This window comes from Micropterus dolomieu, linkage group LG15 (genome assembly GCF_021292245.1).
Source record: "Micropterus dolomieu isolate WLL.071019.BEF.003 ecotype Adirondacks linkage group LG15, ASM2129224v1, whole genome shotgun sequence".
In the NCBI taxonomy this organism is placed as follows: domain Eukaryota; kingdom Metazoa; phylum Chordata; class Actinopteri; order Centrarchiformes; family Centrarchidae; genus Micropterus; species Micropterus dolomieu.
The window spans coordinates 12,146,464-12,163,365 of record NC_060164.1 but is presented as its reverse complement, the minus strand read 5'-3'; the positions used below and the strand labels follow the sequence as shown (position 1 = coordinate 12,163,365).

The 16,902-nt window shown below is 39.8% G+C and overlaps 2 protein-coding genes across 10 annotated transcripts in view; one reads left to right on the top strand and one right to left on the bottom strand.

Moving 5' to 3' along the window:
- Window positions 1–6,561, bottom strand: part of dst (dystonin) — a 147,200-nt gene extending 140,639 nt beyond the window's left edge. Inside the window, exons 1-3 of the mRNA XM_046071409.1 lie at window positions 6,268–6,561; window positions 5,932–5,963; window positions 4,521–4,709 (exon numbers count right to left, since the gene is read on the bottom strand). Of these exons, the coding sequence (XP_045927365.1) occupies window positions 4,521–4,709; window positions 5,932–5,963; window positions 6,268–6,451 (405 nt within the window). The 5' untranslated portion in view covers window positions 6,452–6,561. The remainder of the gene's footprint in view (window positions 1–4,520; window positions 4,710–5,931; window positions 5,964–6,267) is intronic.
- Window positions 6,562–8,490: 1,929 nt separating this feature from the next.
- On the top strand, window positions 8,491–16,587 carry znf451 (zinc finger protein 451). Of its 9 annotated transcripts, none has more exons than XM_046071082.1 (14): window positions 8,491–8,619; window positions 9,435–9,495; window positions 9,756–9,839; window positions 9,924–10,037; window positions 11,241–11,352; window positions 12,261–12,411; window positions 12,509–12,635; window positions 12,720–12,879; window positions 13,261–13,408; window positions 13,552–15,056; window positions 15,137–15,205; window positions 15,793–15,858; window positions 16,045–16,128; window positions 16,424–16,587. In XM_046071082.1, the coding sequence occupies exons 2-14, from the start codon at window positions 9,439–9,441 to the stop codon at window positions 16,462–16,464; spliced, it is 2,718 nt and encodes a 905-aa protein (XP_045927038.1). In that variant the 5' UTR covers window positions 8,491–8,619; window positions 9,435–9,438; the 3' UTR covers window positions 16,465–16,587. The 9 variants fall into 9 exon arrangements, 6 of the variants coding, with proteins under 6 accessions (XP_045927038.1, XP_045927040.1, XP_045927037.1 ...); XM_046071084.1 differs by having other exon boundaries at window positions 8,495–8,623; window positions 9,756–9,830; XR_006828412.1 differs by lacking the exon at window positions 16,045–16,128 and adding an exon at window positions 15,584–15,626 and having other exon boundaries at window positions 8,497–8,623.
- Window positions 16,588–16,902: the final 315 nt, after the last annotated feature.

The following is a 16,902-nucleotide window of genomic DNA, read 5'->3' as shown; positions in this document are numbered from 1 at the left end:
GTCAGGATCAAAGGGTGCCACGCCCTTTGACTGATGCTCCGGCCACGAGTTCGTCACCTTATCGGAGCATTAAGGATGCGAGGTGATGTCAGATCTCCAGAGGGCTGAAGGGATGGGTACGCTGTGTGCTGTCGAGGCAGAGCTGGATCGTGATGGGAGAGCAGACTGCATGCGTCTCCGCGTCATACCCGGTAGCCAACAACAGCAGCCCCGACAGTGACGGTGGTGTTAGAGCGCCATCCCTGCACAAAGCTGCTGGGTGACTACAAATACATCAAAAACGGGGGGCAATAAGAGGACAAGGGCTACCACAGTGTCTCGTGGCAGGGACTTCACAACAGATGCACATTAGATCAACAGAGAGGTGACCTGCTGAGAGGACACAGCGACACAACATTCTACACTGTGGACTGGGTGTGAACCACATATGTTACAGTGAAAGTATTTATATAGGCCTAAGTTGAGCTAACTGAGAGGATGGAGAGCACAAAACAAGGATTGCACTTGGTTTAAGTATTTAAACCCTGCCAAGCCTTTTTAACCAGAAAAATACAATAAAAAAACATATACCATTAAATGCATCCTGTGGGGGATTTTCTCTGATTTGTTATTATTTTTTGCAGACTTTTAATTCTGCAAAAAACTGTGAATAACACAATCTCTCATTGATAAAAAATACTTTCTGTTGCAATTTCCTGAGGCACCCTGACACACCTGAGATTGAGCAACAGAACAATTGAAGGTAAATACATCCTGATGGAAAAGGAGAGGGGTGGGGTGCAAAAATACCTGTATGATGACTGGACAGACTGCTATGATGCTGAACACTTCAGTTTTATAGTACAGTCTGCAGTAAGGCCACTTATTGAAGGTAAACCTGGAACTACTGCATGAAATGTAAACGAGGCGAATGTAGTTGAAAGCTTCTGACAGTATTTCTACAGGGGTACAGAACCTCATTTCTATTTTTAAATAGTAGTGAGAATCTGTTCGCAGTGCTGGGTCAGTGTCAGTCTGCAGAGCTGATAAAAGCAACACGCTGTTAATATTAGCAGCCTTTTCATCATTGCATCACTTTTAATCAGGATAAAAGTCAGTGCTGAAAAGGCAGCTTAGTGTTGCAATTTCTGCTTATTCATAATTCCTACCACTAAAAAGGAAAAAAACGACATGATTCGAGGAAAGTTAATGCGCATTATTAAATAATTATTAGTTGGGATGCTAAAGGAATGTGTTTGTTCAGTTTTTCACTTTCTTTCATATGATGAGCAAAATGTTGCCTTAAAGGTGCAACATGAATAAGAACTGGACACTGGTCAAATTCATACCCCAAACAAAAAGGGAGCAGCATATCACCAGATAAACCATTAACTGCTGCTAACATTTAGCCGTGCAGCTAGTGCTCCATATTGCTTGCTGACTCTGTCTGCACTGGGAGTTTGGCGCACTGGGGAGTGTTGGTGTTTACACCGCTAGGACAGGAGCTTTGAACTGGTAGAAGGAGGAGGTTTCCAGGCCCAGGGTGGGGGGGAACCAGAAGGGAATGCTGGCGGGGAGCAGCGACAGAATGGGCAACAGAACCGCTGTTCTGACGATTTATGCTGCTTAGTTTTAAATTGCTACCTTAGTGCAAATCCATAGCATCTAACCTTATCCCTAACCCATGTGCATGCACAGAACTGCTAGATAGCACATCTCGATAGGTAGCAAATATTGGCAGAACACTGGGCAAGCGGTCAAGGGAACCAGGCTTAGCAGCCTCCGAGTACACACGCCCAGACCGGGATTGAGACTGACAGAGGCCAGTTTGACGACAGGAAATACAGTACCGAGATGATTTACAGCAGCTCTGACCAGGACCCTGACTCTGAGGACAACAAAGACACAATGGGAGGGGATAAAGAGGACGGTCATGTTAAGCCAGGGTCAGCCTAGTGGTGTCAGGAGCCAAACCCGGAAAGAAAACCAATATTACAAGCCAGGATGGGCAGAGGCTAGCTGGTTAGCATGCTAACTTCAGTAGATACACATTTCATAGATGTCTTAGACATAAAGTCATAACTAATTTCTTCACATTCTGATACTATTTACTACTATATACTATTGATACTATTTTTTAATGTTTAAATCTAAATTCTTACATATAGCTCTTTTACTACAAAGTATATACTCTCCATTAGGGAATGTACAAATTCTACTATTTTTTGCGAACGTTACCTAATATTCTTTGCTGAGGACCTGTTACTGTTAAAAAGTGGACATAATGACACGACTGTTACCTTGACTATCTTTGGTGTAACATTTGAAAATACAGTGGCAACAGGAAAGCTATTAGTGAAAATTTTTTTTTGACGAAGCCCTGATAAAAAACTTTAAATTGCCTATTTGCTACATGCATTTATACAATATTCCATTTACGATCAAATGTGTGGGCACTGAGTTCACTCATATGTGAAGTCGTCAGTACTTCTCTTACACTGGTCAGGGTAATTTGAATAGATCATCGGTTAAAAACCCACAACAATATGGTTTTACCAGGACAATGCAAACATTCTGGATTATTCATTTTGCACAGGCTACAAATGCAAACATATCATGAATGATGCATGGTGGGCTGATCTAGGCCAGCCCTTGTTTATGAAGGACTATTAGATATTAAAGTCTGCTCACTTAAAGAACATATTGGCCTCTCCTTATTCTGTAAGCCTCCAAATTGTCATTGTTGTTGTTGTTCAAGTAACATGTGAATTAGAATAACATTATTGGAAAACACAAGATAGTTTATCTTTTGCTCACTGCCAGGTTAAGCATTCCATCTGCACAACAAATGTTCATTTAGTTTTTCCCATGGAAACAAAGTATTTGATTTAGAGGTAATCAACTGTAACATAATGACATAATTCTTTATGATAGCTGGCTCTGATGAAGTTGATGATGTTCTTTGTTGACAATGGAAATGACAAAAAGCCCAAAAATGTTTGTGTCTGTTATCTACAGTATTGCAACACAACTAAAGGAAGCATGGTGTTGCAACGTCACATAGATCAATAGGAGCCTTTGAACACAGTCAGTTCAAACATTGTCATGTCAAGTCTTGCAATAAATTAGAATTTTATACAGCAGCTATAGTCCTTTGCTGTAGAGATAAAGGCTCTGTAGCATCATTAATATTCTGGTTACAATAAATTACATTCAAAAGCAGACACACACAAAAACACCCACAGAGTTATGTGGATGTGGGTTTGAATTTCTCTGGAACAAGAAAATATATTCTCAGATTAGAGCAGCAATGCATAAAGAAAGCCCAACAAACCAAAGGGGCCCAGTGGGGTTATGCCCTATGTTTCCATAAGTACATACATATTTCCAGCCAAGACCTCGTGTTTCTTGAGCTCTATGTTCCATTTAGAGCTTTCCTTACCTTCCCTTCCAGGAAGAAATGGATCAATATATAGGTTGGCTGTTATACTGTCTCTCCTCACCTTACTTTACTAACTGCACTATCTTAAACGGATAAAAGTATTGAAGGATGGTGAGCAAACTCATGTTTGGAAGCAGTACAGCTAATTCACAGGGTAACACAAAGAATCAGAAATGAAAAGCCAAAGGCTTAAAACTCTGGTGAGTTAACAAAAAGCTGAGCTGTTGATCCATACAAGGATACATATTATGTTCCCATGCCAACATGGTAAAATATTAACAGACTTATAATGGATTAGAGAGGACACGTACCAGCATGCCAACTAAGATTATTACTAACTAAGGCAAAATTAACAGATATCAAAGAATCTATTAAAATGGAGGATTATCATTCAAACAGGAAATCAGTCAAGAAAGCTAATACAATTATATACTAATAGTGTTAATGATGCATAGATTAATATTTTTTTAAATGCTCTATGGTCTGTAAATGTAATATATTAATACATCAATTTAAATGCAGGGCTGCAACACCATTAGAATTTGCACACTAATGTAAAAACACTAACTCAACTTGGCTCAATTTGAACATATAACTATAATAGCCAAATGTATGGTTTAATTTGGTAACAACAAATATTTATTTGAACACAAAATTAGATTTCCTACTGGAGACATGTTAAATTATTCATGCTAAGTTAGGATCCCGAGAATGTCCCTTTAAAGGTCCCTTGGAATTACTTAAAGATCCCAAATGCTTTTTGTGTGTTAAACCTGCAGGTTTCATATGTTTGAAAAGATTGTTATGATGACAAGTGCACATAATTTTCATGATCCATATTTGTCAATAACTGAACAATACACACATGGATATAGGTTACAACACAATAACAAAATATATATATATATTTCCATAAGACCTATAACTGACCATCCTTCGAGAGCAGGGTTTAAACCCTGCAGACAAACACTTGCCCTGCGTCCTTGAGCAAGTTACTGAATCCATACCGGGTTCAAAGGCACACTGATGTCCCTGTGGAGGGGAGCAAGCAAATGATAGTATCAGTATTAATCATGATTTCAGTTAAGGGGGTACCTACAGGTTTGCGTGTGGGCGTGACTTGTACAGACTGGTAAAATTCTGGCAGCACTCTCTTCTTCACTTTGCGTTTTCTTATACTCGATGATGAATCAGGTTCACTCTCAGGAATCTCGACCAGATTTGGCTTTTCCTCCGTCACTCGAGTATGTATGCTCCTTCTTGCATGACGTGGACTGTGCCTGAAGCCCTGGGGAACAGGAACAACTGTCAAGCTGGAATCAGATTATACTTTTAGCAGACTTAGCAAGACAAAGTAAAAGCTCTCATCATAACATCAATAATAGCCTAATTGTGATGTGATTCACGTTTCTTAAGCTGGGGAGGCACTGTGAGAAAGATGATACTCCCACTACAGAAGAAGGAAAAGCAAGCTTTTTGTAACATTATGAATTTTGTATCTATCACCTTCTTCTTTGGACAACACATGAATGTTTTAAAGTAATTATCAGGGACACTGATCTTTAACATTAAAGCTCAGCAACTCCCCTGCTGTTGTGTCCTTGAACACAATACTGAGTCCCTACAGTACTGTACCAGTAGGGATTTGGTGTCCCATGGCTCAATAACATAACTTGAAAGGAAAGCAAGTTTTTGAAGCTTTTGCTTTTGCAACTTAAGAGCTTTGTTTTTAGGCATCAGTAAATGTAAATTTAAACTATAGCAATAAAATGGACAGGTCTATATGGCACTCTAAATGAATGATGGTTTTCTACAAGTTTATTGAGATGTGCTACAATTACATTTTACCAACCCCTTTTTAGTTTTAGGTTTAATTAAATACAAACAAATCCTTTCCATAGGCCATGCCAGGAAAGCCAATTACTGAAACACTGGACTTATGTCCACCAAAGCAGGTTTTGCCAAAATATAATTTTAAGATGGTGGTGTGGTACAGTGGTAGTGGTCTAAAGCTATTTCCATGAATTTTGATATAGGCTACTTCCAGGTTTTAAAATTTCAAAGTTTTATTTTGAAAGCAAAGTGTGTAAAACGGAAACAGATCGACTAAAGCTACTTGATATTTAGGCATATAACGTGATTGCAAATAGGCTACGGCTTATTTAGCCCATCATAAAATACACAGTGTTTCAGTCGTTTCATTTACACCTGAGTTTTAATCTGTGTTTCTGAGAATACGAGTTTCAACCCTCCTTAAACAATGACACTGCAACATCACCGACATTATTTATTGATCACACATGCGCATTGCGCACATCATGGTCCTTAAAATAGTCATGCAGTTCTGTAAAAAGTACAAAGAAAGAGGCTTTTGGGTGAAGCATTTCTCACATTATACTTGAGAAGCTCACAAGGCACATAAAGCTTTTACACTTTAAACTCCTGATTTCCCCTGCCAGCTGGATAGTAGAGGACTGACACAAACCCATAATGAAAAAAGTTCATCCTACCTCTGATCGAAAATGATGTGTTCGGAGGCCAACTACAGGGCAGATAAAATGTGTTGGAATGAGATATTATGAACATTTACCACAAAGTATGACATGTCATATATCAACTACATACATATGTTTAATTCGGAGTTACACTAATTCCAGATATAAGCTACACACTGTCTCAGTGTCTTCACTCTTAGGCTATTAAAGCCAACACAGGTGATACGGGTGGGCTACTGATTTTGCCGCATATATACAGATAAAAGATAAAACAGACTATGGATTCACAACATGCGCTGTGCAGACATGAGCTGTCAGGATGAGGAGATGCGGCTGGCCTGCGCTACTCACCGCGGCTCTTGCTGCGTCCGGAGAGCACAGATTTTATTGGATGTTTTCCATTACGAAGCCTGCGATGCCAGCAGCAGAAAAATAAAATTGTCGCTATAGTCCCGAGCAAAAGCAACAGCAATAGCAGCACACACTGAATACTGTAAGGCCGTAACAGGACCAAAAACGCCGCGGCAATCATCATAAAACGAGATGTAGGACAGATCCCGCAGCCTCGGACAGCTGGCTCCTCTCCTGCCGTTATATCGCTGAGAGCTCAAGATGAGAAAAAAGGACAGTGACACACGTGAACTATCGCAGAGCAAACCGTGGAAAGCCTATATGTTCAAAGTAGACAGCTGAGACTATTGATAGGCTATCATTATTGTGGGGTACAATGCATGACTCAGCAGAGACGCACGTTTTATTTATTTATTTTTCACAGGGGCAGGGGGAGTCAGCAGATTCATCTGAGCATCGCAGTAATATGCTGCAGACTCGGCTGCCCTAAAAAAATAATGCTGTAATAACAATAAGAATAAGACTAATATAGATGTTTGTCTGTGAAGCTCAGAAGTCCAGTGAGATAGTTTATGGGGATCATGTTTTGCATTTTTATCCCAAATGACATAGGCTTACCTACAATGTTAATACAATATATTATTATTGGTAATACAAGATGTATGTCTGATATATTATTTATAGATATTATTCTCACTGTAGGCTATTTTGCTGTATAGGCTTAGCATCCCTGTGAAATGCACCCTGTTGTAGGCCCACTGACAGAGGCTGGAAAGAGGCAGATGCTATGCGCAACAGTATGGGAGAGAAAAATAGAAACCACCTCAAATCATAATCCAGCATGGATTATGTCGTTCTTGGATGAAGTTACATCATTTAGGGCGTTTTTTTTTCTTCAGTCAAATGAAAGATTTCACAGTGTGAGAGGAGATTTTTGTTTCTTTTTTTTTTGCAAATTTGCAAAGGGCCATTCTGCACCTAAACAAAATGGCCAGATGCAGACATAATGTGGTTGGTTAACATGAGTTTCCACAATATGCAAAAGCTATTGTTTGTGCAAAGGTATGATGATCTATATACCAAACATTGTCAATAAATATTTTACATGATGGAAAAATATTTTTTCTATAGACTACAGTACATCAAAAGTATTGGAATGGTTGTATTTGGTTATTCTTATATGTTGACTTATATAGCATTTTTAGGTCCTATAAGCTACAACTGCATACAAGCAGTAACCAAATATGCTTACATGTTAGCATATGTGTGGTGTACTTTACATATCCAGTAGGGGCTTTACGGTCTGTACAGTAGGACACCCTCTACCCTCAAGTGGTGAGTGGTGGTGAGTTTTGAGTATGTCAACATGTGTGCTTATTTGCAAGAAATGTACACATTTCATTGTCATTTATTGCAATGTGAACATATGAGCTTGCATAAATCATATTATCATTTGTGTACTCACCTTTCCACAAGCAGCTAGACACCTGTATGAGGCTGCAGTATGACTGCTCGCCTAGCATTGCTTCTTTTAGGGCTCCTAGTTTGTTCCTGGTCATTTATGTGTGTTCTGAATTGTTCCTCCTATGTTGAGTTTCAGCTTTCTATTACAATCTATGGTTTCAGCACATAGTACAAAATAAAACAAGCTTGGATTGGATTCTGCTCATTACTCATAGTTACAACATAAACTAGGCTTTACTATAGCTATAGTTACAACACAAACGTATGTCCACGTACATTATCAAAACATATGTGCACATATATATTACTCCTACATGGCCACCCATTTTTGTTGCAAAGAAGTTACATACAGTAAACTGTAAATATAATGTTACGTGATCAGTATGTCAGTGTTAACACACATGTTATCTATGGTGCTCATGTATGTACTTTCTAATGAATAGGCTAGATTTTATTACTTTCACAAGGAAGAGCAGGGCTGGGGAGCCCCCCGGCACAGCCCTGGTCACTCCTCTGCTGCCAATTAATTTTCATGAGCTGATTCAGCAATGTTATGTCTGAGGACATAACAACAAATTTCTCAAGTGAACGGTGAGCATCAGGTAGCTATTCACCCGAGTTGGAGAACTAAACTATGAATAGAGTGGGAGTTGGCGACAGCTTCACGCTTCGACCCGGACAAGATAAGAACACACGGGCGGAGTTTGTTCTCGCGTTTGTCTCCGTCTCAACGACCAGTAACCCCGCCCGTACGGCACACTCCACGTGGAACAGGAGCGCTTCAGTTCCGTGACGTCGCAGACCAGACTAGCTGCGTTTACTTTGATTTAGGATCGATGTTGTTGCTAGCTACCACTCTTGTCAACTGAGGAGCCAGCACAATAAGCAGTAGGTAATGTGATACTTAGCTTCATGCATCCATTGATTTCAACCGTATTCGATTAACGCCAACCCAAGTCCAACTTTGGCGTGTTTATTTTATGTTAGTGAAGCGGGGGAAAGCCGTTACAACCGCAAACGTCACGCCCCAAACGAGAGCTAACGTTAGCTTTTTACCCAGGACCCGGACGTCTGGGAGTGTCACGGATTGCCGTCAAGATTTGGCTGCTCATATAAAGTTGCCGAACAGACGATGGTTGATAACACAAACTCATCTTATCAGCAACAGACTAGGAAACTGCACGTCTATGTCGTGTGTGCGTGTGTGAAGATGGTGAAATATGATGCATCGATGGAGTGCAGCTAAATGCATTTTAATCTATGATTTTAACGTTAAACTCAGTAACACATTAAAATTACAGTTGCGTCTTCGCTTAACGGTTAGAGTGCTGTTCAGCAGCACCGCGCTGCTGGTGGTGGCCGAAAGCTAAATTGCAACAACAGGCTTGTTACAGCCCGTTGTTGCAATTTAGCTCTCACCCGCAAGTGGCAGCACCAAAGTAAAGCACTCAGGTGGGTAATGTTACGCGAGGAGGCCCCATGTTGGATTTTTAATAGGATTTACCTGCTTTACACCAGAATAAGTCGTGTTTTTGTTACTTTAGTCAAGCCTCATACCGACTTTTGCTAAGTATAATAAAATACCACAGATGGTTTTAAAAACATGTTAACAGAAGTCTTTTGAGCAACCTCACCTGATTTAACATTAGCAACACATGCCTCTATCTGACTTCAAAAAGTTACATTTGTTTGTTTTTCTTCAGATAAATGTCTTCTCCAATCCAAGCAGAGGAGGATGAGGTGGAAGAAGTGGAGTTTGTGTCAGTAAGTCATGTGTACCCTTTATCTATTTAAAAAAAATTGCCTGAAAAAATTGTGCCATAACATCTTAATAAGCCTGCTGATCAGTATGAATTTCTATATTAATATAACATATTTTATTTCCATGACAATATCTTTTTGCATGAATTAAATATAATAAAACATTATTTTTACATTGTACAGGGTTTGTGGATGTCCTTGAGTCTTATAAAATGTAGCTGTGTTTCTTAACATTAAATGACACTGTCTTGTCCTTGCTTCAGGAGGGTTCTCTCAGACCAGTATTGGATTGTATTGATCTGCTGAGTGAGAGTGAGGATGAGGGATGTTCATCACTGGTAGGCACAGTGAGTGGCTAAATGGAACACTGAATATAGACTGAATATAAGTGTACAGTTTTCTGTAATAATTGTCTTGTTATTCTCCTCAAGGTTGAAGATAAAATCAGCTGCCATAAAGCGCGTGTTACATCTACCCTGGACAGACTAGCGCACCAGGTGGCTCTAGAGAAAAAGGAAAGGGCTGATAAATGTAGAGCGTTCAAGGTAAGGTTATTTCAAAATAAAGTGTGCTGCTGTTGTTGGTAGCTTGTTAAACTGTAACCAGGGTATTGCATTTTTGGAGATGTCTTCAGTTGGTTTCTTCATCTTGCATTTAAAAGCAAAATAACTTGTGCTCATTGCTTCACTTTGTAAAAAAAGTATTTTAAAAGGCAAAAAAGGTGGAAATGCGCACTTTGTCTATAGTTTCCACTTACACATTTGACGTAATCAGTACTGAGATTAAAGTATTGTACCAGAATTTCCATCCAAACATTCACATTTATCCAGTGCAACATCTGGCAACCAATGAAGGTAGACCGTGCCTTTTGATCCACCTTGAATCAAAATAATGTGATCACCTGACAACTGCTGAAATAGATAAAGAGTGGTGCGATATTATCAATACATACAGTGTTTCCCACACATAGGCTATACTTGGGTCGTCCGCCCAGGTAGATTAACAGCCTCCCAGGTAAATTTGGCGCCCCATTTAAAAAATCTTTTGATTGCAGTGCATAGCATATTCGCTCCGAACCTCCTCTCACTCCGTAAATATTGCCTAAAATTGCAAAGTAGAAATGTTGTTCTATTGGTGTTTGAGGTTATTTATTCCAGCATCCTTTGCACTATTCTCCATCGCACTGTGTACATGTATGCAGGTATGTGTATGTGTACCTGTAGATCACATCCACCTCCAACATGTACATAATAATAATTACTATTATGATAATAATTTACTCCTGCATCCTTTGCAATCTTCATTGCACTATTGTCTCAATCTGTCTATGATGTTTTTGTTTCTTTTTATAGTGTGTATGTATTGTGTTCTCTATACTGTAGCTGGTGTTTGGTTTTATTTTATCTTATTTTTAATGATTTTATAACTGTATTATTGTATAAGTAAGCAATGTACAATCCTGGCAAATAAAGTTGATTCTGATTCTGATGTTAGGCTAGTTGTAGCAGCAACAGTGTCACCCTGTGGGCACAATGGATAGAAAATAAAAACTGTGGGAACCTACAATACTAGGATGAACAGCAGCAGTGCATTCACTCCATACAACATTATACTGTCACTTAGCAAACTAACATTAAACTCTGTCTGTCGGTTTCCACTAACCTGTCTATCTTGTCATATAAGGCGAGTTTCAAAAAGATGGCAGAAAATGCTCTGTTATTGTTAATCTCTTTTTGTCTCTTTCTCAGGAGAAGCAAATCTTACAGAAAGCTCATGGGCAGCAGGAGCTGGCTGTTAGTTCTACCAATGGAATAAATCAGGAAGCAAAGCGCTGTGTAGACATGTGGCTAAAGATGCCAGGTACATTTTTAAGCTGGATCAGAAAGCTGTTACACAATTACTGACATTGCCACAGTGACGATGAATGGATTTATGTCTATAGAACAACTTTAAAAGCACTTTCTCTCATGTGCTGTTTTATATTTTTGCCAGTATGCAATTTTGTGTTGCTGCAATTATCCACTTCACATGGAAGATTCAATTGTCTGTTTAAAGAGCAATAGGCATGCAAATGAGATGACACCCTTTTACAGTGCTACTACGTGTTGGACAAGTTGTGTGCGGCTTATACTGTACTTTTCACCCTGTTTACACCCCACGTACACCTGGTATTTTTACCGCATTCTTGTTCTCTGCATTGAGATCAGATCTCTTTCCTCCAGAGCAAAATCTGCGCGGGTGCTATTTGAGGTGGCGCCAAATCCGCCCCGACTCCCTTTCAAAATTGTGTACTTTTCTGATTTGTTGAGTAAGAGGAAACTTTAAATACTTTGTGAAATGCTTTTGAAATTCTAAATTATTTGTCCACCTTTTGTGAATTTGGCAAATGTAATACATGAAGTTATTCCTTTCTTTGCATAATAAATATTGTGTCAGTTTGTATTGCTGTAACAGCATGTAAACTACTCTGTGACTAGTTTAATGATATGCTTTGGTAACAGCAGATCAGCTACATACACAGTTATTTCTTAGTGTGTATCATTCATTACCCACCCATATTGTTTTCATTTTTCACACTGTTCTGTTGAGTAACACATCTTTTGGTGTTTTCAAGGCACAGAATAGATACATAATCAGTCATCAGAGGAACGTCTCTTTCAGCCTTCTTGCTTTCTATATTTTATGCTGACTAAAAACGATTATCTGCAGGCTATAATGTTATGTTATTTTAATACCATGGGTAAATGGGGTGTCTGTGTGTTATTTAGGTCCTCAACCTGGAATGATCAGTGGTGGTTTTGGAAGAAGACACCGACCTGCTTCTTTCCCCAGAAATAGTTCAACTAGACATACTTGTCCAGTGATAAACTGTGGTCGAGTTTATGACAATGGGTCTCTCCTCGAGGGGCACTTAAAAAGGTAATCCTTTTCTTTTTTGGTGTAGCTTTAATACTTTTTTAACCGTTTTCCTGTGGACAAATGTGGCATATTGTGCAATAAAATATCTTGTGTGTAGGTTTGATCACTCGCCCTGTGACCCAACGATCAACCTCAAAGGATGTCCTTCCGAGCTCATCGCCTGTGCTACCTGCGGTCAAAATTTTCAAACTAAAGAAGCATGGAGAAGACATCTTGAGTCTAAGGTTTATGCACTTTTATGACTGTGCCATTTATTATTATTCTTTTGAGAAGAAACAGTTTATGAATAACGTTGTTTTGATTACTAGCTGTCATCATCTACTGCTGGTGGTCACAGCATCACGCAGAGCTATCAGCGGATCGTGTGTTTTGCCTGTCCTGCCTGCTACTTCCTCTTCAACCTCCGAGATGAGTGTCTTAAGCACATGTCAGCCAAAAACCACTTCACAGAGTCACTGGCCATGAATGGTAAGTTTTATTGAACATATTTCTATACATCTTGATTGAAATCTCACCTATCCAAATCTCCAAAATGAATGGGCACAGGTGATTGAAAACATAGTTATTAAACAGTAACATTTAACAATTTTGTATTTCATGTGTGCTATTGCCATTGTGGGTTTTCCTAACTGATAAATGCATGTTCTTACTATAGCTTGCACTTTTTGCATAAATGTGATTGTGTCCCCAAAGGAATTGCATAAGTTTCCAGTGCACACTAGATGAGGGAAATATTCGAAAATATTTGGTTGTCATATTAAGTTTATTTTACACAAGATTGTATTAAAGAAAGTGCTCAGGAGGTATTATTTGAGAAACACTGTGTGTACCACTTTTCTTTTGTTAAAGAAACCAGAGGAAGAGCACTGCCAGTTCCCATCCCACAATATGTGAAGAATCGTCTCATCGCCCTGTGCAAGGATGTGACGTTCAATGTCCGATGCTCTTTATGTCACAAAGTGCTGATCTCGCATCAGGCAGCTCAAGCTCACTTTAAGTAAGTTTTATAGTGATTTATTCAGTACATATATTAATATATTTTGATACTATATGTTTATATTGCCAACACAGATTTTGTTCAGATGTTTTGTGGAACTGATTTCTTCTCTCTCTTTGTTCCTTATTTTTCTTTTTTTTAAGTGTGCACTGCAGACATGGCTGTGCAGTGGCCAAAGCTGATAAAACAGTAGTGCAGGTAATGAAAGAGCTGCAAGTGCAAGGTCAGTGCTCCCTCTGCTGCAAAATCTTCCTCAGCCAAGCTGAAATTGAGAGACACAAAGAATGCACCCAGCATGATGTGGAGGTCAACCAAACAATGGAGAAAGCAGTCCTCCAGTACTGCAGGTTTAGTGAAATTCAACACACCCAGAGGGCTATAGAGGCACCGGGCAGGAGACAGTCTGAAATGTCTTTTCAACAAAGAAACAAGAAGAGGAGCCGCTGTGAAGAATTTCCAGCCAAACGGCAGAGACTAAGCTTGAGCGTGAATGGTAGCACTAGCAGAAATGTAGCAACAGCATGGTGCTGCGAGTGTGGCGTGCAGTTCTCAGAGGAGGCTGCAGCCAGGAATCATCTATTGGCTGTGAACCAGGTTTTCCATCAGTGTGGCGTGTGTGGCAAACTCATGGGAGAGTCCTCAATAACCCGCCTGCATATGAGTCGCTTTCACGGGGGAGCTCATCTCTCCAACTTCCTCTTCTTCTGCCGCAAGTGCAACGTGGAAATGCCTCGGTACGAAGACATCCTGTCGCACGTATCCGAAGCTCACAGCGGACACACCTACTACACTGAACAAGAAGTGCCCGAGGAGCTTGCCATGGTCATCGATGACAAGCCGTCCACCAGCAAAGAAGGCACCCGACGTTCATCCTCCACGAAATCCGCACTCCAGCAGGACATAGTAGAGATGTCTACTTCAAAAGCAGAGGAGACTTGGATGTGCAGGATGTGCGAGGACACCTTTGACTCAGAGGCAGACGTCCACAAACACTGCAGTGACGTGAGCAGTCACAGCTATCAGAGGTTCATCTGCGGACACTGCCCTCAGAAGTTCTTTAAAGAGTCCACGGTGCGTAGACATTGCATGAACGAGCATGACGGGCAGATAAAGAGCTCCCACTTCTGCGGACTCTGCGACAGCATGCAGTTTGAATCCGAGGGCAAGTTCTTGGAGCACTATAAGAGTCTTCACAGTAAGGACTACTACTGCATGGATGATGTTGAAGTTGTTCAGCCTGCTGTTGCTGCAGGGACCAGTCAGCCTTCGTGCCCGTGCATGGGTTCAGAGAAGAGCAAAGAGGACATGAAAGCTACATACACGCAATGCATGAGGGATCTGGCCACGGAAGGGAAATGTCAGTATGTGTGTGCTCCTTGTGGCATATCTCTGCCTTCCTACGCACATATGAAGACTCACGTCCACACAAAGCACGCCGCTTTGAAACTGGACAAGACCTTCGACGTAGAATGCAACGCATGCCAGGAGAGGTTTACAGATGTGCCAAGTTTCCATAAACACCATCATTCCCAACACTGCACGCTGGAGCCTTGCAGGAGCTCCAGGACCTGCGGTAAAGACATGAAATCAGAGCCCACTGCTGTCAAGATAGTCAATGCTGTGGAGATCAAACCAGAAGACGCCAATGGTAAATCAGTTAAACCTTTTGACATTTATTATCTACGTTTGTGTGCCGCTTTTACTTCTGTTTGTATGTTGTCATTTCAGAGATTGAAGATGAAACACTGGTGTTTTTCAACATGGATCAGGCAAATGAAGAGAGTGAAGCACCTGAAAGTAGGCAACAAACATATATACAGGCAATACATAACCACTGTGTAACTTATGCCACATAGGAAATGGGTAGGCAAGCAAATGCAGTGTACATACAGTATCTCGCAAAAGTGAGTACACCCCTCACATTTGTGTAAATAAGTAGTGAGTGTACAGCTTGTGTAACAGTGTAAATTTGCTCCCCCCCCAACACATCACACAACCATTAATGTCTAAACCACTGACAACAAAAGTGAGTACACCCCTAACATGAAAAGATATAATCAAATATTTACAAAATGTGAGGGGTGTACTCACTTTTGTGGGACACTGTATATACATATAGTCTATATTACATCAGATTTAAGTGCTTGTGTTTTGACCATCTTTTTTTTTTCAAAGCTACCATGTCATTTCATTGAAGAGGAATCAGCTATCGATAAAGTTAAGACTAGGCATACCGTATTACATCTGCAAGTTGAAAGTTATGAAATCCCTTACATATATACAGGATATACATGGATATGTAAGCGTTTGTGTGTCTTTAACTATCTTAATACTGACTTTAATATATCAGCTGCTCATTTAGAGTGTGTGTGTGTGTGTTACAGACGATTCAGAGGAGGAGATGAACCATTCACCTTCTTTCAGTGCAGAAGAAGCAAGAGAGTCTGCAGGTTTGTGTTTATACCATAGACTGTATGGTTTATACGGCTGAGCATGTAGTTTTTTTGTGTTTTTGCTTCATAGTACGGTAATTGTGGCGATCACAAATTTAGTTCCTGTAGCCACAAATCCTTTGCTACATTCTTCTCTGTTTTGCTGAGTTTACTGCATGTCCCTTTGTGTACTTTTTCTGACAGTGAAATATTACACAGTGATTCACTTTTACTGCAGAGAATTTGAGCCTGATAAACATTCCTCGTATGTTGACCTTGATGGGGAAGGTAGGATGTAGTTTACATAGGGACTGTTTGATACAGAGACAATTATTTTCAAATAAATAAAAATAAAATTGAGTGTTTATAAAGGTTGCCCTGCAGGTTACAAAATAAAAAGAAGATAGGTCAGGTTACAGTTGTCTGAGATGTGCTAGACAATGTATATATGAATCTGGGAGCTATATGGGGATATAAATTCAACAATTAAAGATGTTTTTGTAATTGATGATGTTAATAAAATGCTTTATTTGGACATGCTGTTACTTTGATCCTTATATCCTGCTTTACTTTTCTTTTACAGAGTTGGAGGAAGCTCTTAAAAGAAGTCTTCTGGAGTTTTAAGGATGTGAAAAGATTCTTGTTTTGTTTTCTTTTAACACAGTGTCCTTCAGACATTGTATTGAGATGTTTTGTACCAGGTATTTGTGTTTAGAATATAATAAATAAATGTTAGTTTAAAATTTACTTTGTTGTGTGTATTTAATTATTTTATAACTCTATCAATATATAATAATCAATAAAGGCCATTTCCCTCACAGTGAACCTCACAGATCATACTGTAGTTTGCAAATCCCATGTTTGGGCCGTTTGCTTTGTGGCTGTAGATTTATGCACAGTCCTCTGTTGTGGAGACTCGACACTTTGGTGTGTCGACATGTGTGCTATAGATGGCATCAGTGACGCTGCAAAATGCCGTAGCTGAACTTGTGACCGCAGTGGTAACTGCATCTCCAGTTGCCGTCTCCAGTTTCATTGCAGACTTGTATGTAGTCCTACCCC